Genomic DNA, 24293 nt, shown 5'->3' with positions numbered 1-24293 from the left:
TTTGACAGTTTATGACTGCCACAGTCTAATAATCTAACAGTCTGTGCCGACTCACGTATACAATATGATCCGCTCTGTGCTATCATGTCTCTGGACCGTGGCGGTTCGTGTGACATTAACGTGAAACCAGACTTCATTCGCTCCATTGGAAAGCATATTTACACTGTCTAAATCGTTCCCTATTTCTATATATTGCATTATGTGCCATTCACCTTATAAAAAAATTGTAAAAATAGTAAACAAGTGAGCAATTTCAGCTGCAGCTTCAGCGTCTATTTATAGCGTAGGGGGCGGGACACTAGATTCTAGAGACCATTTGATTGGACAGAAGAGCTGAAGTGCAGAGTGATGTCATCAAAATCATTGATCCATAACAAGACTGTAGGTTTTGAATGCTTATATCTTCTAAATGCCATTTTGTCATTGTTTTAGAGCACAAATAGCTTATAGATAGCCTTAAGGCTAAAATATTCATACTAAAAGCCAAAACACTTCCATTTTGATTTCATGGGGACTTTAAATAATCAATGCATCGTCAATCCATCAAGGCATCAGCACTGGCTTGGCTTTTCAGAGATGGCAAGAACTGAAGGTTTTGAAATGTTGCAAAAGTGACAAGGAAATGATGGTGTTTTTATTACTCAACAGGGTCAGTAAGGGATTTTATTGAACAGATAAATTGTCATATGTAGCTAACAGACTTCTCTTGTGAAGGGTCATTTCGTTATGGTTGTTGTAGCGCTGCACTGGAATTTAATTTCAAGGAATGACTGTCTATTTCTGTTTATAGATACAATAATGGCTTCACATTATTGCATCTATGTCTAAACACAGGTGCCGCAAACCATATTCATCTGCAGTTACGCAGGGCCGAAGGACAACCAAAACAATGTGCATGCAATATTGTTTTTTTAATCACCGGAGGGCCAAATGTTACATAGTGCACCTTTAATATGGTAGTATTTGTTTTACTGCTTTGAAAATTAAAATTTATGCAGATTTTAATTCAAACAAAATCAACACAAGAATAATTAGAAATTTTAAAAAGCAAAACTGAACTCATTACTGAAGTTAAATAATATTTAAAAAATATTGTCCATTTTCTTTTTGCATTTTTATATTATATATATGTGTGCTTATTTCTCCTTTTGATTTCAGGGTGAAATGTGAGCTGGACATGTTTTCATGAGATTCACCCACGAATGGGAGGGTTTTTTTTTTGGTTGTCATCCTATAGAACTGCTTTGCATCCAGTTCACAGCAGTATCATCAAAACCGAAAGTTCATTAAAAAAATGTTTTGATACATGGGTGTGCAGTTCAAATAAACATAAATAAACATTAACACACAAGCAATACCTGCAGGGGGCAGCGTACATGCTTCAAGACCACTGGGGCTGGAAGGAACACGTGGGCGGTGTTGTCGTTCACAAACGTTCTCCGACTGCTGCACACGGATGGCAGCAGGGGACTGGGGGATGCTGGGTAATGTTCTGGATTTGGCCAACAGAGGCCTTTGCAGCCGTCGCTCCAAAGACCTGGAACACAAACATAGAATCATAACCAACAGATCAATAATCGATCACAGTCCGACTGTTATTTATCTATTTATTTATTTATTGCTATGGTTTAATAATTAGTATAACCATATCAAATGTATTGAATAAAATTGGTTAAAATGATCTCGAAACATTTTGTCTTAATCAGCATGTAAAGTTTGCATGCATTACAAGAACTAGTTTGTATCGGTCCATCTGTAAGGTTACAGTAATGTTGAAAACATTATTCTTCAAGCACGCAGGATGGAGTGTAACAGCGTGTGGAGATTTGGCCGCATTCATGTGTGAATGTCTGGCAACGACGGACCAGTGAATTCCAAACGGCTTCAGGAAATTCTACAGCAGAATGTGACGGCGTCTGTCTGTGATCTGAACAGGCGTTGGGTTATGCAACACGATTACGATCCAAAACACTGGAGTAAATCAAAGCTACGGCGCAAAGAGAAGATATTTTAGAAGAAGACACATTTTATACAATAATCTCACTACAAAACATTCCCAAAAACTAGTAAAAGCCACAGCACAGATGTGAACAGCAGCTGCAGAGCATTTGATTGAGGTCTGTGCCAATAAATATTGATCAAATATTAAAGGCTTCACATGGTTTTCCCATCATTAATCTTTCTCAGTAAAACTGTTTATGTTATAAAGCAATGGCAAAGCAAAATATAACTTGGCCAATGTGACATAAATTATTACATCAAATGTATTAAGATAATCTAGATCATATTGTGGAAAAATTAAATTTGAGGTAATAAAGAGAATTTAGTTTATTAATATTCACTAATGAGTTTTGGAGGCCTGCATTAAAAACTAGATTAAAGAACTAGAGCAGAACAGCATGAAATCTGAAGTGACCATTTAGTTTTTTAATACATGATGTTCCTGATCTTACGGTGATTCATCAATGTTATTCTAAATGTTTGTCTGGGTAATCTTTTATCAAAACTTAATAACTTGCTCTACCTCTGAGTCTGACATCAATTTATTTCCAACCCCAGCAAACATCTGGCTTTATTCTGGTATATAACACTGAGTTTTCATGATTCAATCAGTTCAGTGGATAAAACCAAGCCCTGACCTACAATTTAATACTCAGAAATATGTTCTTACAGAAGTACAGACTTCAACAAGATAGATCTGACAATAGCTGTTTCCATCCACCTATTTTTATGCACATTTTAGGATATCGCATAAAAAAATAAAAAAACACTGGATGGAAACGCCAAGATGCACAGGATTTCTAAAAATGCACATAAAGAACTTATGCTCTCAATTGAGGTGGATAAATATTTTAATCTGATAAGAAGACATGCACATAGACTACAATGGAAACACATTTACTGAATAAATCCCTCGATGGCAAACAAAAAAACTCACATGACTTTGCCTCAACAAAGGATGGATAACTGGACTAACCAGCAGACCAATCGTAACACAGCATCTCAAATGTTGGTTCGGTCGTTCTGAAATGCCAAAGTCTGTCATCAAAATGATTTGGTTCAATTCCCTCCCAGAAGTGTCTCACATGATTGTGTTCCCAAACACCAGCATCTGAACGCAAGAGAACATGACAGCGTTTATTGTGTTTCATCTGTCACTCTGAGATGCAAGTCAATTATGATGGAGGAAAAAAAGAGCCACAATGGCTTCACCGATTACAGCAACTTCCATTTTAATTACAGATATTTTGCGCCAATTTACCAGGAAGTGACGATTTTGTTCTCTTGAACAGATGGAATGAAAACGCTGCTTTATTCAAATTTTTTTTATTCCAATTTCGCACAAAAGTTAAATTCACGACTGAATGGAAACATAGCTAATGTTGTTATTTTTAACTAAAACTATTAACAATTGTTTATGTTAATTGAAATCAAGCTGAAATAAAGTAAAATATAAATATTAGATTGAAAAAAAATGTAACAAGGTAATAGATAAGTTTAAGCTGAAGAATTAAACTTAAATAAAAATAAAGCTAAACAGAAATATAAAAAACTAATAACAAATACAAAAGCATAAGAAAACTATATAAATAAATCCAAATTTAAAATATTAATAAATAGTATAATAGTATATAAATAAAACTGACTGAGAATTCCCAGCCCCATATATGCTTTCATTCGATAGAAGAACAGATTAGTACATCCAAAATGTCTCCTTTTGTGTTCAAAAAAGAAAGAAAATCATTAGATTTGAAATGACATGAGAGTGAGTAAATGATGACCGAACGTTCATCCGTCTACATCTCCTGCTTCTCAGATGTTTCTCCTGAGAAAAAGACCCTGGAAATCTCACATGTCTCTTCTACCCCCAGTTTCACAGACAAGGATTAAACTAGTCCCAGACTAAAATGCATGTTTGAGCTGTTTTAAAAAAGCAGCTTGCACTAGTATGTCAGTGCCATTGTTTTGTCTCAAGATGCACACCAGTAATGTTTTTTTTATAAGGCACATTTATAAAAGCTGCTTAAATGTCCTAATTAAAGGCATACTCCTGGCTTAATCTAAGACCTGTCTGTGAAACCGGGCTCTAGAGATTCAGAAGGAAACAACAAATGTCTCAAACTCTGCTCAGATTTGCCAAGACAAGCTGCTCCACATTGATTTTATAGTTCTGACTCATTTTTTAATTTCTCCAAGGGAATTTTAAAATAAAATCAGATGCAACTCAAATGCAAATGCAACATAATCCGAGCTATGATAAAACAAACACCTGAGCAAAAAATCTAAGACGAAGACACTAGACTACACCTTTTCAAAGGTTCATCATGACTAAAACATCCTGATGATTCAGTTCGATCCCTGCCAATCACAGTACCCCATCTGTTCTCTCTTATTTCATTGGCTGCTCATTTCTCTCAACCCGCCCCGTTCTGTCCGCCCACTGACCAGAAGTCCAGGTGAACTGACCACACTCGAACCCTCCAGGAAACACTACACACACACATACTGTTAACCAAAATACACAAAAACATCATTAAAGGTGTTTAGATTTGATTATCCTCCATATTAACAGGTGATTTTGATATTTGCTCATCTCATTTTGAGGTAATGCCATGTCATTATTATTAGAGTATTAACAAAATAGACCAGCTGTCTTCAAAATAAAAGTCTGGAAATCTCAGGCAGGACACACACACGCACACACAAAATTCCCAGAATCCCGCCGTTTCTAGAGTACCTGGCCTCGGCTACCGTGCAACAGTAACTGCCGCTGCGACGGGCATCCCTCCGAGCCATGAGCTCATCTCTGGAACGCCGACGGTTAAAGTAATCCGTAAGTTTCCCGAAACTTGCCATTCTGTCCCTTGCATGCGTGTGCGTCCGCGTTCTGATGTTCTTCCACGAGCTGCTGTTTACTTGAACATCATATTCATTCACTCATTCTCCTCTCCTCTCACATTCCCCTGCAAACATCGGCGGACGCGGAGCAGCAGCAGTTGCGTGCCCGCCTGAGCCTCGCTCGCTTTCACACTGAAAATAGCAACGCTTATAACTTCCTTCAAAAGCAGCGCAACGGGCGCAGGGTCTCTCCCAGAATGAGACGGACGCGTGTGAGTTTAGTGTGTCTTTCAGCATTCTCCCTCCGGAGTATCATCAGTGCTGCGGCAACATCATCAGCATCCTGCATCTCTCCCTCTCAGCCTCCCTCTCTCGCTCTCTCTCTTTCAAATGCGTGCCGAGCGCTCTGAAAGAATTAATATGATCTAGAGCAAAGGAGGGGGAAAAAAAAATGAATGACTAAAAATGAAAAGGGAATCAGAAGGAGGTGACACGGTTAGAATCAGTGAATTTGCCAACTGTTCTGCATTCAGAACGACGCATTTCTGTGTGTGTTTGTGCGTGTGTGTGAATCATTCTTTGATAAAGACAGCAGCTTGGGCTGCACTTCAGAGAGTGGAGTTCACAAAATCAATACAGGCAGGGAATGGGAGAGCATCGCTTGTCCTTTGTTTGCTCTCTACATCCACTGTTTTCCTTTTTTTGGCCAGATTTTGAAACTGAATGAATATACCCAGTTGGCATCATCAGGCTGGCACATTTTTTGCCTGCTGCAAGCAAAACTGAGCACAGCTCTCCGCATATATATTGCACATTCGTGGCAGATTTACAGGACTGTGTCCACTGCTCTCTTTGAGAATTAATTGTGTCCTAGCATGTAACTTCTACCAAACATATTTCCCTCCCTGCAGCATCCTGCTTCTGCTGCCGTGTGCAGTTTTTCTCTCCTGCTAGAAGCTGAACATGGTGGGGACGGATGTAACAGAATGTACAATACAGGTCAAGTTAATCAAGGGAGCAAAATCAACCTTCAAGTATCAAACCAAACGCAATCAAACATTCACGCACTTCTCCTTTCATTTTGGACTTCAAGTCTGTGTGGTTTCATTGCAAGACTCTTACATATTAAACATATAAATGTTTGATCTGTTTTTTTTTTATAGCGTAATTTAATTTTGCTACCCTTTCAGTGGAAAAATGTTTAAAAATTTACTCACCCTCATTTCACTCCAAACATATGACTCATGAACATATGAAAAAAAATCTGTCCCATTTCTTTTAAATTGCATGAAAAAGAGAAATTATTCTTGTAAAAACTGTGACAATATTGTGAATATTTGAAGGGTTTGGTGAAGATTTGCATTAGCACACAATAGGGATATGTGAACATCACGGACAAGGGCTCTGAGCGTATCATACATCTAGGGTTGAAAAAACCCATGCTGGTAACAACAATGGACACGATGATCATGATATCCGCTGCCTTTGGGAGAAACATCAAAAATAGCACACGTGTGTCATAACCTGGCTTCTCCAATCAATACAGCTTCAGGTCACAGCTGTGATAAGTCACTGCTCTAAACATGTGTTTCCTCTCTCTCTTATATCAAACACTCAACCCAGTGCATGATGAAAATGATCTTTCATTTGATAGTATGCGTGTTTGAACATCACGACCAGCGTGACACTGTTTAGTGAGGGACTATCTGTTAGTCCAACCAATAAGAGATGTAGGGAATGTTTAGGTAAATTCACGCCACTATTTTTTTTAAAAATTCTAAACCTTATATCAAAAAAATTATATAAATAGCTGTTCAAAATGAAGCACTTGAGAATTCTCACACCGTTCTCATTGCTTAACCGTTCCATTCTGTGCTGATACGACCAGCTGGTACGAATACGGTTTCATTTTACACTGTGGGGCTTGATAACGGTCAGTAAATAGAGACCACGTTGTAGTTAAGGACAATTCACACAGACGCAGACCAACGCCGACAGTCACCAGATAACATCACGTCACTTCTCAGACACTTTAATTCAGATTCAGCATGTTCAATCTGCAAAAACAATCTCCGAGCTGCCAAGTCTGTTGCATATGAAAAACATCAAACGGCAAACAAAACAAAAGCAGAACGAAACCAAGCTTCTTGTTTGAGCTGCGCAGCATGGATAGTATATCAGTTAGTATTAATAACATCACTGCGAGATCTAGTGAGAAGCATTCAAACTCAGCGCAGAATTTTCTGTTATAAACCATATCAGATCAAACAACGCTGACATGGAAACCAAGAGAAGCATTGTGCCATGAACAAACAAGTAAAGAAGGCTTTTCAGTCCACAAATCACCAACATTCACCATGGATTTAATGTAGTAACGCTAACTGTAACCATGGTATTGTGGCAGAAATGGTTTAATGTTTTTACATTATTCATTTCAGGGCTGTACAACCTTTTTTAAGAGTGAAATTCAAGCACTTTTCAAGGACTTTCAAGCGCTTCACACTTTTTCCAGCACTTTCAATCCAATTTAAATCCAATTTTAATGTTATTTTTTTAACATGATGACCAAAAATAAAATAAAAAATTTGTTTTTTACATGTTACTGTTGTTAACAAAAGTTAATTTTATCTCCATCTCAACTCAAGCTCCGTGCTTTACGGTCAAATGTGCATTTCCAAGAAATAAACATGTAATACTATTAATTACTGCACTTATTAATGCAAAAACAATAGTCATTTTATGACTAAATTACCTTTATGATTAAAAATACCCCCAGCGCTAACAAATCAAGTGCTGGTGCCTCCATTTGTAGAACTATGGCCCTGTTTTCACCTGGTATTAAGATGCATTTTGGTCGATCAGATCACAAGTGGACAAAGCTACATACAGGTGTAAACAGGGTGTAAAACGTTTTGAGCTTGTACACTTTCGTCAACTTTCAGAGGTAGTCGAAAATGCTTTCAACTGGATTGCTTTCGTGATCGAATGTGTTCGCACAGCCACTAAAGACCGCCTACTCTCCGCCTACCTGACCTAATGAGTAAACATTATGGGAAGCGCGCTAGCCAGATGAGATTTCAACTTTGTCGGCTAAAGGCCCCATGTTTGGTTTGAAGAGGAAAAATGTACCAAGCACAATGTTCTCTCACCATTCCTGTTTTCTAACACACACTCACAGCGTTCAGCGTGATCTTGCGACTGTCAGAGCAGAAATTAAAGCCGCTGCTCTTTTTTTTACTTCGTCTCCGTGTGTTCATACGTAAACTGTGCAAGCTTATTTTGTCCATTAGATGGAAAGATCTGAAAAAACCCACACATTTACCCGCCCATAGACCCTCCTCTCGAAGAAAGAGGTTGAAAGTGGACAACAGAGACGGATTAAAACACCAGGTGTAAACGGGAATGTGTCTCCCTCATCTTCTTGAGATCCAATTGACCAAAACGGATCTTAATACCAGGTGTAAACAGGGTCTTAGTGACACTTAGTGAGCAACGAGGGTGTTTTTAAATCACAGATCATTGATGCTGATGGTTCTGGCAGTGGTTTGTCATGCCTATCTATCCCTGAGGACTGCTCACATATGCACTAGCAGAACCAAAACCAGCACAGATGAGACGTCAGTGTGGATTTAATAAAGCAGTACGCCCCAGGCACATCTCCCCTGTGTCCAAAAAATGCGTACTTCGCTGTGACACAGTATGCATAACACTGTATGTCAAATGAGGATGTCTGACTACTCTGTATTACTTCACCTACTTTATCTAAAATAAACTTGATCCTCATGATTAAATTGTACTTAAAGGTTTAAATAAGGCTCTCTCTTGACCACACCCTCCTTTACTAAATCTACATATGGGCCGCAGTGAGAGGGACGATGATGAATGAGTGGTAGGAGGAGCCAGTCACTATTTTCACCCTCACTCACAAAACCCTCTGCCTCACAGTGTGACGCCAGAAGAGTCTCCCTTTAGATGTGATGGGCTTTAAAATGAGTTTAAGATGACTGGGACTGCAATGCCCTCAGGAAGTGTGTGCATCGCTTCAGCAAAATGACATTAGCACTTCCTGTTGAACAGAATTATTATCATCACTGCTCATCATTATTGCGTCAATCAATTTGAGCTTAATTTGGCATCTCAGTAAAGGGTCTGAATATTTACATAAATTAGAGAAATCTGAAGAAAATGTAGTGAGTGTTAATTCTGTTATGGATGCAGAGTACATTTTGGCAGAAACCAATGGGCAATAATTATGTTTTTGTAATGCCTGATAAATAACCAATATAATGACTGATATTATTCTGTATATCTTACTGTTTTGCCTGATTTTAAACAAAAAAATAACATTCAATTTAAGTAAAACAGGTCAAGTGGAATACATTACCACTCCTGTTCAAGAGTTTAGGGGTCAATAAGATGTTTTTTATGCAGCAAGGATTCATTAAATTGATCAAAAGTGACACTGAAGACATTTATAGTGTTACAAAAGATTTCTATTTCAAATAAATGCTGTTCTTTTGAACTTTCTGTTCATTAAATAAAAACATTTCTGTTTCCACAAAAATATAAAGAAGCACAACTGTTTTCAACATTCATAATAATCAGAAATGTTTCTTGAGCAGCAAATCATCATATTTTAATGATTTCTGAAGGATCATGTGACTGAAGACTGGAGTAATGATGCTGAAAATTCAGCTTTGATCACAGGAATAAATTACTATATATTTACATAGAATATACTACTAATGCATGTTTGGTGAGCATAAGAGACTTCTTTCAAAACAATTTTTTTTTTTAAAATCATACCCACCCCAAGCTTTTGAACACTAGAAAATGTACTTAAGATAAAACTTTCATTTCAAAACATGGCACAAAAAAAATTGTTTATCGTACTATAAAGAAAGCCCTGATATTATTTTCTTTCAAAACTGACCTTAACAATGCCAAACAAAGCTGATACTGCTTTCCATTTTTAATAAATTTCAGTGAATTTCAAAAAACATGCTTTAATTTTTCTCTTTTAGGGTATTAAGTGTTGAATGAAAGCAGAAAAAAAAATTCACTGCACTGTAATCTATTAGTTGTGATAAACTGATTACTGTTACTAGAAAGAGAAGTGACTGAAGGACGATATGTGATACAAACCAATAACATGTCAATAAAGATATCCACATATATGCTGAAATTCCACTTTTTTTTACACAATATTTACTTTATTTATATTCATAAAAATATCTAAAAGCAAAATGTGCATTCGTAGATTTTGAAACTGACAGACGGGAGAGTTGTAACATTTGTTTCAATCAGCCAATGCTGATAATATTAACATGGCCAAATATTGGCTGATTTATAGGCGTCTGAATGCTTCTCTAAAAGCACAGTACATCAAGGACTGTCTTTAGGGCTTTTAAACATGATGAATATTGATGTGAGTGTTAATGAAATGCAAAACGTGAAGACTTACTCCATCAGTGTGTCCGTACTGAATACATCAGCGTAACAGCCTGCAAACATCATGCCAGAGCCATCCTGAGAGAAAGAGACAGAAAGAGACTGCTTGTTCATGTTCACACGCAGGAAAAGAGGAAGCAGACGTCATTAGAGCTGTTCCACTTCACCTTTAAATGTTGTTCACAACCAATTAGTTGGTTTTCTGAACAACACTATTGTACTGATAAACAGGAAGACTTTTGTTTGTGCTGTATAGGGAAAAAAAAAAAAGAGTGAACTAAACTGTAATATTTTGTCTAAAAAACGGTCTCTGATCGTTTCACATAAATATTGCCTCTCACAATTTTATAACAATGCAGTGCATTTCTTCATCATGAAACGGAAATGAAAAGCATATACAGAAATGGCCAAAAATGATGTCCAGAGGGGATATTTGTTTGTAGTTTTGCTTTACCTTCGATTAAACCATCGAAATATGAGGAAAATATTTTTTATTTTTTAAATATTTTAAATATGAGGGAAGAAAGGTATTTATCTGTCAAAATTATTTGGCAAAAAAAGCAAACTACAGATACAGGTTTTATTTTACTATGCAAAAACAAAAGCATGGAAAAGCAAAAAGCTCTCAGGAAAAAGCATACATTGATTACAAACATTGTTCATAATTTCTATGTATGACAGCCGGGCCAAAAATTATGTCTGCACAATTTGTCATGTTTCATTGCATTATTATCACAAACAAAAATATAGCTGCAAGCAGCCATTAAGAGGCCAAGCACAAAGAAGCAAGCAAGAAGTATAATCATTAGTGAAATATAGCATTTTATTTCATACATTTTATTGTAGTTAGCGGCAATTTAATATTTTGTTCATTAAACACAATCTCACCACTTTTTTAAGTCCTCAGAGTGTGCCCATAAAATATCTCATTTTGTTTAAGAGTTATAGACATGTATGAGTACATAAAAAATGACTTTGATTGCATTTTTTGCCACTTACTATAAAAATTTTGGCATTTAGGCTTTAACATATAAACAACGACCTATGTTTCTGAATTTCTTACGGTGGTTTCGTCTTGATTGTACTAACGGTTTCGATATTCACGAACGTTGTTCGCAACTTTGCACATACCATTAGTCAAAACCTGGCATGTTAGGTATGCATAACCTAATATTGCTGAGTTCAACATGTTCCTGGGTCAACATTTTTGTTGATCCTGGAACAACATTCAAATCAACCAATCAGATTTGAGGGACAAGTTTACAGATTATGTCAAGTTTAGGCTTAAAAACATGAATTGGTGCTTCTACAGCAGTGTTATTCATCTATCATTTCCCTCTGATTTTTGGGATTACTTATGGGTAGGGTTAAGTTTTTAAGGGTAGGAATAAGGTTAAGACTAAATTTTCAGACTAGAATGTTGTTCCAGGATCAACAAAATATGTTGACCCAGGAACGCATCTAACTCAGCAATATCAGGATGTGCTGTTAGGTATCGTTGGACTCGGCAAGGATTCAGGAATCTAAGGAGATGGAAATAAGTCAACCACATCAAAAGTTATTAGCATATGAATATTTGATTTCACCACTAGGTGACGAAACTTCAGGGCATTGTGCTGATGACCCATACCGAGTTTCGTAATGATACGCTAATGCGTTCAAAAAAATACAGCATTTTGCTACAAAATGCAAAATGCCCGACGCCCAAAATGGCCAATATGATAAAATCGGATACCATTCAACTCGGCACACTGCCCTGAATCTAACAAGACCAGTTTTATAATTTCGGAAGTATTTTTGCTGGTTCCGGACCAGTAGGTGGCGCTATGCCAAAACACAGCATGTAGCCTCAGGTCATGTTTGTGATGACATGTACCAAGTTTGGTCAGAATACACTAAAGCGATGTGGAGATATAGATTTGGCATGCTCTTCGAATTTGTTTGTTATTTGAGAATGGTTGGGTTTATCAAAAAGCTTTTGATAACTTCTTGCCAGCATAAGATGATCTGATTTGATTTTCATGAAAATTGGAGCAACCGTCTAGGAGGAGTTCGAAAAAGTAGTTTTTTTGGCGGGAAAATTTGGCGGGAAAAGTTACATGATGTCATAGGGTGGAATTGAATCGTATTGAGCCAAAGAATTAGAAGAAAAAAGAATTTTGGTTCAAAAGTAATTAGCGTAAACATGAGTGAAACTTTGAACAAGTGGTGGCACTAGAGAGTTTGATCTAGAGACACCAAATTTGCTGTAGTTAATGACGGGACTGTCTTTTATCATTGTGCCAAATTTCATAACTTTCCCGCAAGCGGTTCTACGGGCTGCCATAGACTCCCAGAGCGGAAGAAGAAGAACGCCAATGGATACACCTTTGATGCTTGACCCCTAACAAATGATTACAAGCACAACTACACAAGGTTTTAATAATATTTGAATAAAGGGTGAAGATGTCAAATTTCATAGGCCAGACATCACTTTTGGCCACTACTGTCGCTCAACACAAAACACTGACAGAATGGACAGTGTCATGCGGGAAAAAAGATGAAATGAATGAACCTTTAGTACAGGAAACAGATTTGTATTTTCATGCACGCTTTTCTTGTAGGAAACATCCTTACATCCTGGATGTTGCATCATCTGTGTGTGTGTGTGTGTGTGTGTGTGTATAAAGTAAGCCCAAAGAAAGCAGAAAACAGTCGTATTCCAGCGTCTCTACAAGTTCAAACAGAGTCGCAGCTCGACGTGTGCAGATGCTCTTGGCATGACAGAAAGTTCATTATCATATGCTTTACAAATCTCTCATTCAAACGATCACCCGCGTTAACCTTCCGCTGATATTTACTGGATAATGTAATTCCCATGAGTCACCCACCTGACGGCTCATCATCACTGCCTCCCTCAGCGCTCACTTTCCCCGCGCCTCTGACTCACTTCTCTGAATGTCAGCGAGAAATAAAAGGGTCGACTTCAACATCCATGTAATGATTCACGAGCTGAATGGAATAAATGGAGGAAATGACACACTTCATATCAGCTCATTTCCTGTGGAACTGGACAAATGCATCTCAATCCAACGTCTCCCACTCACAAACACACACACACACTTTGTGATCCATCAGTTCAACTCACAAGCAACAATAGCAGCCCTTTCCTTTAGTCACTATGGGCTTATAATGGAGTGTGTGTGTGTGTGTGTGTGTGTGTGTGTGTAAGCATCCTTTTCCTGACCCTGCTGTATGCAGGACACACCTTACCATCTGACTTCCTCAAACTCTCAACCTGCGATTCCACTGACCCACACACACACACACACACACACACACACACACACACACACACACACACACACACGTTTACTTGGCTAAATAGGAACATCATACACTTTTATGATTTTTGACTTCTATGAACTGTTGTTTGTTTTTACATGCAGGTCAATGATGTGACGCACATTTTATTGTCCAGATCTATTAAGTTCTTTATTTATACAGACAATGGCTTGAATACAAATTTTTGCTCTTTATGTGGTCATGTTATTGTCCTAAATACAATAAAGAAGTTGAAAATGCGTTACACCGGCAAGGGAAAAAATGACTTCAATATGATGAACATGTTTTCAATTTCTAAATTAAAATTGAAATTTTCTTCACAATTAAAATAGCTGGTTCATAAACTGTGTGAGGATTTTGAATGAAAAACTGTCATTGAAATTCTTGAAAAAGATGTTACTTGGTCATAACTTCTATTATTGTTGTTTGCTTTTATTAAAAAAGAAAAAAGAAAAGAAAGCAACAGAGCAATTTTGTTTAAAGATTATTAATCATAACTGGAAAAACTTGTATGTGCCAAATCATGTTCAATGTTTGATGTCATAAAAATACAGGCAGCCCTTCTGACGTCATGTGACAAAAAAATAATGAAATGTTATACAGTATGACATCACAGAGAGATTTATAAATAAATAAATAAATAAATAATCACATATTTTGGCCTTTTATGAAAAGGCACATTTTGTTCAGGACAAATGGAGAAACAAGAAAATTAATTGATATTTGTTATTGGAAAGAAATGTATTATATTCGTATAAAAAATACCAAAATATTTCAAACAAACCTACATAAACAAAACTATATATATATATATATATATATATATATATATATATACACACACACACATACACACACTTACATGAATACATGTATGTATATACATGACATATGTATATATGTATGAATGTGTGTGTGTATATATATATATATATATACACATACATACACACACACACACAAACATTCTTCCTGACATAAAAACACAAAACTCGGCAGAATTATCAAAAAAAAATCCTTAAAAACCTTAACAACAGGTTTCTTGACAAAGCAACTGATTTTGTATTGGTGTGTGTCTGTTACTGTGATAGTTTGTAAACTCAAAGCGACATCTGATCGCCATGACAACCGCTGAACATGAGCGCGCAAAGCAAAAATCTCGCAAAAACAAACGCGAATATATTTACTAAACCAGCTTCAATTTGCTAACAAAAATCTCACTGCTGATAACAACAAACACAGTCAGTTAAATGGATGTCGGATAAACACACGCTTACCTTCAACACAAAGAGGTCGCTGAGTTTCTCAAACTCCAAACGCCTCAGTCAAAGTGCGAAAGTTTTTAACTCCTCCAGTGTTTCAGGTCTGATATTCCTCTCTCTGAATTTCTTCTGATTCCATCGATGAAAACATAAAGCACCGGTCTCACCAAGATCTTACTGTCCACTCACTTGTTGCCTGTATCTCTAAACAGTGAACTGCCTACTGAGGCTACATTTTGGGCATCAAATGTTACTAATAATAACCGTTTCCTTTGAGCCTCAAACTGGTCTTCCTCCAGGGGGCGCGCGGCCGCTCATTAACCGAGGTTTTCAATTGAGCCTCAGGGAGATTTCGAGATGTTTTTTGCCTTATTGAGAGATTTGCACACTACAAAGTATAATCGTTTAAATGTTATTATTCCGAAGATTCATATATAACATATAAATGAATATCTGCTGCTGAAATTTCTATGAAGAAATTCAAAACAAATCTAGTCGATTCTGGCCTGCGCTGAGAAAAGTAACAGGTACCACGTGACAACGCTGTAAACTCGCTTCTTCATAAATACACTTTTATATTAAAATACATAATTTTATTTTATAAATACAAAGAAGATAAGTGTCTTAAATGTACTTTTACATGTGTATTAATATTAAATGTTCATTATATTCGGCAATGTTTAATATATTCTGTAGGTATAAAAATGTATGTGTTATTATATCAACAAAAATAGGCGGTCTTGAAAATAACAGCTTTAATAGACTTGAATTAAATAGAAAATACACACAGAGAATTATTATTTATTAGACCGATCGTATCTGACCAATACAAACAAACCCGGTCTGTTAAGCCCCGCCCACGATGCGTCTCATTGTCATGCTAACTTCCGTTCTAGCCGTTATTCTATTTCTTTGGGTTTTAAAACTTTCTAAACCGCGTGTCTCTCATTCATGCATCTTCGCGAGAATAAAATTAGATTTTTGTCATGTCTTGTTCATTTTAATTTGATGTGGCACGTTCAAACGAGTTTCGGTTCATAACTAGAGAACACGGTCATCTAAAATAGGGAGTGGTTTTAATTATTATCATTTGATGACAGGTTCTTTTGATATATGGCTAATTATTCAATTAAGTGCACTTTTGACTGGATTCATTCTTTAAAAATTAAACGTTTTTAAGTTACTTGTCCTAGAATAAAGATATAATAAGAAAATAAATAAGTAAATAAATACATTTTTACATAGCCTACATAAATATTTAATCAGAAAGTTTTATGTAAAACATTATCTTAAATATTTGGCATGATGGTAAGCAGTTGTAGTAGGTACAGTGATTATTTGTGAGAAAAAAAATACAAAATGCACAAATTATATATGACTTTCATGGGTGAATTAACATGAAAATTTCAACACGGTAACCTTTTACAACGTTTTTGCATTAAATGTTGTTTTAAGTGCAACAAGGTGCAAAGCAGACTTTTCTAGATAATAAATGATGTTTTAAATGAATAAGTCTGGGGGGACAAACCCAAAGTAGAGAAATCCTGGGATATGTAATATATCCTGGCACATGTGATATTCCATACAAGCTCAAATGCACCGGGTGACACGGAATTACCAGGATTAAATCAGTTCACATGCTGCTATAGCAACAGACTGAAAAGAAGTTTGATTGTGATTATGAATACATGAGAAATGCCACTGAAACTGTGTATGAAGTTTGTAGGATTTTCTTTTTTTCCCACGCCGCCAAGATCTGGATTAGTACAAAGTCCTGCTACCAGAGCTCTCAAATGGAGGATCACTGCTCCAAATGGATCTGACATCTGTTATTATTCTATGACTTTATTATTTATTCTCTGTCTGATAAATGTTAAGATAAAATATATAATTATAATATAATAATACTAATTTAAAGCTCTCTCTAAACAATATGTTTAATTAAGTATGGTTTTTATTGTTGTTCACTCTTTCCACATGCCAATAATGTTTATTATATGCATAACTCAATGCTTGCTCTAATAAGAACAGCTTGAAACCACAAATATTAGGGTAAAGAAAATATTTTTCTCAGAACTTCTACTTTTAACCACTAGATGGGGCACTTGGAACGTCTGATATTGCTGTCCAACAGTACTGCCATTCTTCCGCTAGATGTCGCTATTCACCATCAAAACAATAGTGGCGCCTCAAGGCACTGCTTTTAAGCAGTCATTGGTAATAATATAGAGCTGTGGTTCAGTTTCACAGTAAATATTTCCTCAGAATGGGCACATCACATTTAGGATGAGAATAAAGTAGACTTTTAAATATTTTTTTATTTAAATAAATTTAGCTATTTCTTATTATCCTTTTTGTAAATTACCTCAGGCTCAGTTTCGCGAATTGTTGAGGAAACCGACTTAATTCGGAAGTTCAAGTACGATGGCTTTAAATATTAATTATCCTGTTTATACTCTTCACTGTTTACTTAAAATTAAACGACAATTAAAATATCTTACCGTCGTTTTGTGTGTTGCGTCTCATTTCGGAAGCTGCGTCCTCCGGAGGTCGCGTTTGAAGGCTGCATACGAGGATCAAGGATGTCTTATTTAAGAAAATTAACCGTAATAAAATTGACTGTTATTCCTCGTGAGGTGTAAAATACTGTAATTTCTTTCTTACTTTGAAATGTAATGGTTACTTTTCTTAAATGAGACGTATGCAGCCTTCAAACGCGACCTCCGGAGGACACTGATGAAGTAGAAGGCGTTGTCACGTGATATCTGTTACTTTTCTTTGCGCTAATCAGTTGATTGTATTGGCTCGATGAGGATTTAAAATAGTTTTATAGACACTGTTTTGGCGGATTTTAGATTTTTTGGTAATTGGTAGATTTGAAAATTCACAGATTTTATCAAACAAATATTTTTAATAAATAAAAAAAATTGAATTTGAATGCGGCTCAACGAGGATTTCAGGTATCTGGGCCGCCGAGCGCCCCCTGTAGGAATAACCCTGTGCGTCTTCTAGGAAACAGTTACTGGTCGACGACATTTGCGGTCCAATAAGAATTTACCTCTCTCTCTCCAATACACACAAGGCATTTTGGGAAACTAGTTTCAGAAATCCGTATTCTGAACGGGAGTTACGCTATCTGACCAGCGCAGCGCGGTAAACGAGTGCGGATTTACGATGATTGCGCAGCGATCTGTTTCTTGTGATTATTACCACAGAGCATGAGGAACCCTGCGAGATTAATGCAGTAGATCGAACCAGCCAGATCACACACACCAACCTATCCACAAACGAGCATGGATCGGCGGAAAAAAGGAGCTCGTGGAGAGTGAAGACGCGTATTTATGACGATTTTGGGGAATAAATTGCTCATTCCTGACCAAAGAAGCGAAAGTTAAACGGGCATATCAAGGAAGAGAAGATCAGATCGGTCCATCCAAAGGTCTGCCTGTGCTTCACGAGTAAGATCACTTTTAAATAGATCATAACAAACATCACGTGTCAAGCTGTAGGTTATTTGATGTAAATGTGTTTCTGTACGGTGTGTTTTGGCGGATTCTGTCTCTTTAATTGCTCGAGCGACAGTCAAATCAAATGTTACATTGTATCGGTTCTGTTCAACTTCCTTGGCGAAGTGATACAGTGTAACATTCTGTCACTGAAAGAACTGTTCGTTCTAAACTCGAACGCTGGTTTCGTAATAGTGTAAGCTTGGACAGTTTAAGTGCTGGTTTAGGCTCTGGTTTGGTGGTGGTTTATTTATGCATCTGAAGTAGGAAGTGAATTCTGAGATGTGGAAATTTTCCTTTAACAGCTGAAATGTGTTCATTTATTCAGTGGTGTGTGAAAACATCAAACTGTAAAGCTGAATTTAAGTTTGTTATATGAATCTTTTTGGAAAATGCTCATCTTGAATAATAGAAACAGTCTTCAGACTGAAAGTCTTTCGCTCTCTGTCTTCCTCAGTTCTGTTTTCTACTATCAATTCATGTTCGATTATTTATTAGTAAGACTATTGAAGTGCAGTTTGAGTCTGTCTGTCTGTATCCAGCAATCTGTCTGTCCCTTATGGGTCAGTTGGCTCTGAATATACAGTTTAACAGGTGTTACTGTCTGTGTGTGTGTGTGTGTGTGTGTGTGTGTGTGTGTGTGTGTGTTGGGTTTATTAACCATACTTGCGTTTGAAATGCTCAAATAATATTTTGAACTATATAAAACATCTTTTAAATGTCGAGTGTGAGTACAGCTTTATATCAGAAGTTTATGGTATGAGCCCATTGAGATGTTAAGTAAAGGTGTGTGTGTGTTTTCTATACAGTGACTCATTTTCTCAAGAATCTACAGTTGTCCTTGTCACATGTCTTATTTAAATATGCGTGCATAACACAGGCCATAAAGAAGTCTGTTGTGGTTTCAGTAAGTGGATTCACACATCGGCTCTCTCACCCCACAAGAATCTCTAGTTGTGTTGTATGCGTGTGTCTGCGTATGTAAGATCTTGTCAGACTGGTATTATGAACTGACGTATTGCGAAAGTGTAAGGACATAATTTCCGTGGAACTCGCATGAATTGAACACACCTACTGGAACAACAAACTGAACACGCAAACATTGGCCTACTGCTCTTTTACCGTGATGATATTGCTATGATTAAGGCAGTGCTGAATGCATGAATTCATATGTGACTGGTCACAGCCTAAGTTTTTTATTTTTTATTTTGCATTAGGAATATTTAGGATTAATGCATCTAAATAGCCAGTTACAATAACTGGAACATTTAAAGGAGACCCCTTTCACAAGATGTAATATAAGTCTCTGGTGTCCCCAGAATGTGTCTGAAGTTTCAGCTCAAAATCCCCCACAGATCATTTATTATAGCTTGTCAAATTTGCCCCTATTTGGGTCTGAGCAAAAACACGCCGTTTTTGTGTGTGTCTCTTTAAATGCAAATGAGCTGCTGCTCCCGGCCCCCTTTCCAGAAGAGGGCGGAGCTTTAACAGCTCACACTTCGGTTGATCAACCACAACAAAGCTGGAGAATCTCACGCAGCCAAAATCAGCCAAAAGTCGGACACTGATGGAGAGACTCAGGAAGAAGTTACAACTTTTAGAATGAAACTGGACGTTTCTGAATGGTTAGTGGATAAATTTATGTAGTTGCTGTGGAGTTGATTCAACTCATCGACTCAACTCAACTCAAATCCAGCGTTGAATTGACCCTCGTTTGTGAAGCAGTCCGGCGTAAAATGACGGCAACAACACTCTTCTACAACAACTCTTCCTCTTCTCTAAAGCAGCCCAACATGGCCTCCTTTGTCACGTGTTCTCGGGGGCGGGGTTTATGTAAATTTTAGGGTTTGTGATGTCACCTACTCGTGAAGAAGCTTGTTGTAGTCCCTACCAGCTGTTTGTTGTAGTCCTTAAACAGCGAGTTCTTTAAAACAAAATAACTTTGAGCGTCGTAACTTTGCAGATGTTGTTTATGCTCGAACAGCAACATTACACACTAACTAAAGTTAAAAAAATTGAAATCATAATCAACCACCCCTTTAAGACTGTCATTTTCTTGTCTATAAACATTTTCCCACATTCTGTACATATTACACTGCAGTTAGCATTTATCATCTTCTCATTTCATAACGCACTGATCTGAAATTTTTATGGCTATTTCTTCAGTATCTCTGAAAATATAGGAAAAAAATAAAAATTTTCATCACAGACTAACAAAAGACACACAACTGACCTCCACATCCACGTATGTTGACATCACGGCTCATAAAACCTATTGAAACAGCATACAGTCACCCTTTCATTTTTTCTATTCACTTCTCAAGACATTTTGGCTTGAAATTCATTTTAATTGTATAAAAATATTATCATAATTCAGAAATAGTTTATTTTTATTATAGTACGTTTTAGTTGATATTTCTTCTTTTGATTTTGAGGTGAAATACGACCCAGAAATGTTCTTGGCAGGCTTTGTGAGATTCACCCACTTATTTATACATTTATATATATGACAAATACGAGAGATTCTGAATCCTTTAGCAGAGCCTGAGCGTTGAATCTGCGCATGCGCGCTGCTGACTCGCCGTAATCCTCGCGCATCTGCGCGTGCTGGAGAGAAACAGGCTGAATTAAGAACCGAATCAAATAAATAACCGCAGCATATGCAACTGCGCTTTAGACACATGCATGCTGTCATCATGAGTCCCGCGAGGAGATGCATGAAAGCACCGCTGCAGTTTGGCTGCTGGCTGTGTGTGTTTATGCGGCGCGCGGCAGCGGCAGCAGCATCATCATCATCATCATCATCGTCCTCCGCTACAGCCGAATCATGAGTGACCGAACTGGCTCACGGAACCGCACAGGACCGAACCGCATATCCGGACGGGAGCGTTTTAACCGCAGGGATTTGTCTATATCATCCATCCGGATGCTTTCGGTGCTGGACCGCAGTTAAGACCCACGTCGGACCGGCGGAACCGGAGCGCTCCTGTCCTCACCGGGCCCGAGACCACTGCACCTCCTCACCCGAGCCTCTCTGCGCCGTTAAATATTCATAGTCACGATCTGAGTGTCAAACTTGATACTCCGGTGCCTGGAGAGACAGATGAGAACCTTCACAGCCAACGCTGTCACGTTATAAACATCTGCATGAGCTTTAGATGAGAGGAGCAGCTGGATCTATACAGGCAGGAGGACATTCACTGCAGCACCTGCAGTCTGACCCGCTGAGGGCCTCCGCTGGGTCAGAACCACACACACAAACCTCTATATGTCATCTGAATCCACTGCTGCTGAAGACACACATGCATGCGCACACACTGATACTTATATTGCACACACACACACACACACACATGATTGCATGCATGCGCGGTTGCATATATGTTATGTTGTTTTATATCTGGCTGATTATATTTTCTATGCTGTAATCATACTCTTACTAGAGATGCACAATATATTGGTGACTATGTTGGCTGATTTTTAATTATTATTGGTATTTTTAATTAGTATTTTAAATATTATGCATATCGTATTGGATTAGATGCACACAGAATTATATGCTAAAATTCTAAAATCATTTCTGCTGAACATTAAAACAGAGCTTCAGTGCCTGAATGTAAATATAAAATGCAAAAATATTTTTTAAACATGCAAAAGTCATATTGTTCATTAAATAATATTGCTTATCTGTATCAGCTAAAATACCTTTTTTTAAAAATATTTTTATTTAAACAGTTGGCCTATTTAAGTGTTGTTGTTTTTTTACTAGTTAAAACCTCTTCAAATGTCGTTATAAGTCAATTTTTAATAGGTTGTAGTGCTATATAGTGTTTGTAAAAATGGCCCTCGCATGTTTCGCAGATGAACTGCATGCACAGTAAACACATACATGCACTTATTCGCATGCATAGATACACACAGACTCATATGCTTGTTCTCTGGACGCTGATGTTTGTTTGCGATGAAAGGAATATTTGCTTCTGCAGGCTGGATGAAATGTGACGCATCGTAATCCCGGTGACAGCTGCGGAAAGATGAGCCACAGACAGAGAGAGAGAGACAGGCAGTGAACATGATTAGAGGGACTGCGCCGTGACTCAACCAGTCGCATAGAAAAACAAGACGGGACGAGACTGGAAACTTTCTCGCTGCATCAAAGTTCCTCTTTTAAAGCTGGAAACGGCGTGTTTTCGTCTCTAGTGCTTCAGTAATGTATTGTACTGCCATCCCTGAAGTGTCGTCCTTCCTCTCAGGCGAGGTTACGGCAGGTTAAACGTCACCTGAGGCTTAGAGCGAACGGGCCCGTTGAGCTGAGGGGCCCCGTGGCCCTCGCAGACCTTTGGGAAACGCCACCCGTGGATCTTGTGAACATTTTTAGCCAGCAGACTCGCATGCATGCGTGAGCGCTGTCAATCACAGACCACACATCCTGGTGTTGATCTCTGGCTGACTAGAGGAGATGTCTGACCCACCAAACTGAGATTCAGAACCTTTGCGTTTGTGTGTATTTATGTGTGTGAAAGACAAACAGAGGGACACAGTGTGTGTGTTTAGAAGTTGTTCGTTGTTGTGGCAATGGGGAGTTCTGCGTCGTCTCTGACCACGGACAGAGAATCAGATCACGGGTTCGGTACGGCTCCGTTCCCCGCAGCCGCTCCGATGGGCTGGCTCAGGACCAGCCACAGCAGCCCGGTGTGGGGAACCACTTTCATCACACGCCAGCAGCAGCAGCAGCAGCCTATCCCACACAGAGAACGCAGGTAAACGCATGCATGCGCCAGCTTCACCTCATCAGGTGATTTCTGGTCAACATGACTGTTTAGTTTACCAATACACACTCAACAACAATATTTAGGCCTACATTTAAGATTTATGTATTTGAATTGCATATAAAATTTCAATCCATTTGGATTACACAGATTTAACATTTAATCATTTAAAAAAATCATGCTGATTTTAAGCAATTTGAATAAATGCATTTTGAAAATTTGATTATTTAAATCAAATCAAATCGATGCAAATAGATAGTAAACTTTTTTTGAATTCAGAAATCTGACCTGTTTTATTTATGTATTACCAACAAATATGCATCATTATTACATTTACGTTAAAACTGTGGAGATTTTATATGCAATTCAAATATATAAATCTTAAATTTAGTTTTTTCTGTATGAATGTTTCCCCACTTTATACCATCCAATCAATTCCTGATTAATATTCCCACCCTGTATTTTATTCGGAAATGCTACTCCGAGTTAAATTAGGATTGAGGTGTTGCTTCTGCATTCTGGGTTGTTGGTGTATTTTGAACTACCATTTAAAGGTTTGGGTTTTTTTGTTTGGTTTAAAGAATTTTTTTTATTCAGCCAGGATGCATTAAATTGATCAAAAGCGACAGTAAAGACATTTATAATGGTACAAAATATTTATATTTCAAATAAATGCTGTTCGTTTGAGCAATTTTTTTTTTTTTTTTTTTTTTTTTTTTATTCATCAAGGAATTCTGAATTTAAAGGATTAGTTCACTTCAGAATTAAAATGTCCTGATCATTTACTCACCCCCATGTCATCCAAGATGTTTGTCTTTCTTCAGTCGAAAAGAAATTAAGGTTTTTGAGGAAAACATTCCAGGATTTTTCTCCACTGGGGTTCAATGGGTTGAAGATCCAAATGTCAGTTTCAGTGCAGCTTCAAAGAGCTCTACATGATCCCAGACGAGGAATAAGGGTCTTATCTAGAGAAACAATCTGCTATTTTCTAAAAAAAAAAATGTAAATTTATGTCCTTTTTAACCACAAATTAAGCTCTGCGATGCACCACGCATTACGTAATCACATTGGAAAGGTCCCGCATGACGTAGATGGAAGTCCGCTATAATCCTGAAATGTTTTCCTCAAAAACCATAATTTCT

At 37.5% G+C, this 24293-nt stretch overlaps 2 protein-coding genes across 9 annotated transcripts in view; one reads left to right on the top strand and one right to left on the bottom strand.

Moving 5' to 3' along the window:
* LOC127506037 (ankyrin repeat and fibronectin type-III domain-containing protein 1) overlaps positions 1 to 15141 on the bottom strand; it is an 81340-nt gene extending 66199 nt beyond the window's left edge. For 2 of the 5 annotated variants that reach the window (XM_051882142.1, XM_051882143.1), the window contains exons 1-2: positions 4739 to 5247; positions 1359 to 1537 (exon numbers count right to left, since the gene is read on the bottom strand). In XM_051882142.1, coding sequence (XP_051738102.1) covers positions 1359 to 1537; positions 4739 to 4857 — 298 coding nt within the window. In that variant the 5' untranslated portion in view covers positions 4858 to 5247. Of the gene's footprint in view, positions 1 to 1358; positions 1538 to 2938; positions 3113 to 4738; positions 5248 to 10303; positions 10369 to 13160; positions 13282 to 14891 lie in introns of those variants that run through there. The other 3 variants (XM_051882144.1, XM_051882145.1, XM_051882147.1) reach the window with 3 other exon arrangements.
* Positions 15142 to 18062: 2921 nt separating this feature from the next.
* Positions 18063 to 24293, top strand: part of capn15 (calpain 15) — a 30518-nt gene continuing 24287 nt past the window's right edge. The window contains exons 1-2 of one of the 4 annotated variants that reach the window (XM_051882148.1): positions 18063 to 18334; positions 22369 to 23142. In XM_051882148.1, coding sequence (XP_051738108.1) covers positions 22958 to 23142 — 185 coding nt within the window. In that variant the 5' untranslated portion in view covers positions 18063 to 18334; positions 22369 to 22957. Of the gene's footprint in view, positions 18335 to 18839; positions 23143 to 24293 lie in introns of those variants that run through there. The other 3 variants (XM_051882149.1, XM_051882152.1, XM_051882153.1) reach the window with 3 other exon arrangements.

Source organism: Ctenopharyngodon idella, chromosome 23 (assembly GCF_019924925.1).
Source record: "Ctenopharyngodon idella isolate HZGC_01 chromosome 23, HZGC01, whole genome shotgun sequence".
In the NCBI taxonomy this organism is placed as follows: Eukaryota; Metazoa; Chordata; class Actinopteri; order Cypriniformes; family Xenocyprididae; genus Ctenopharyngodon; species Ctenopharyngodon idella.
Note: the sequence above shows the minus strand (reverse complement) of the source record. Positions and strands in the feature narration are given on the sequence as shown.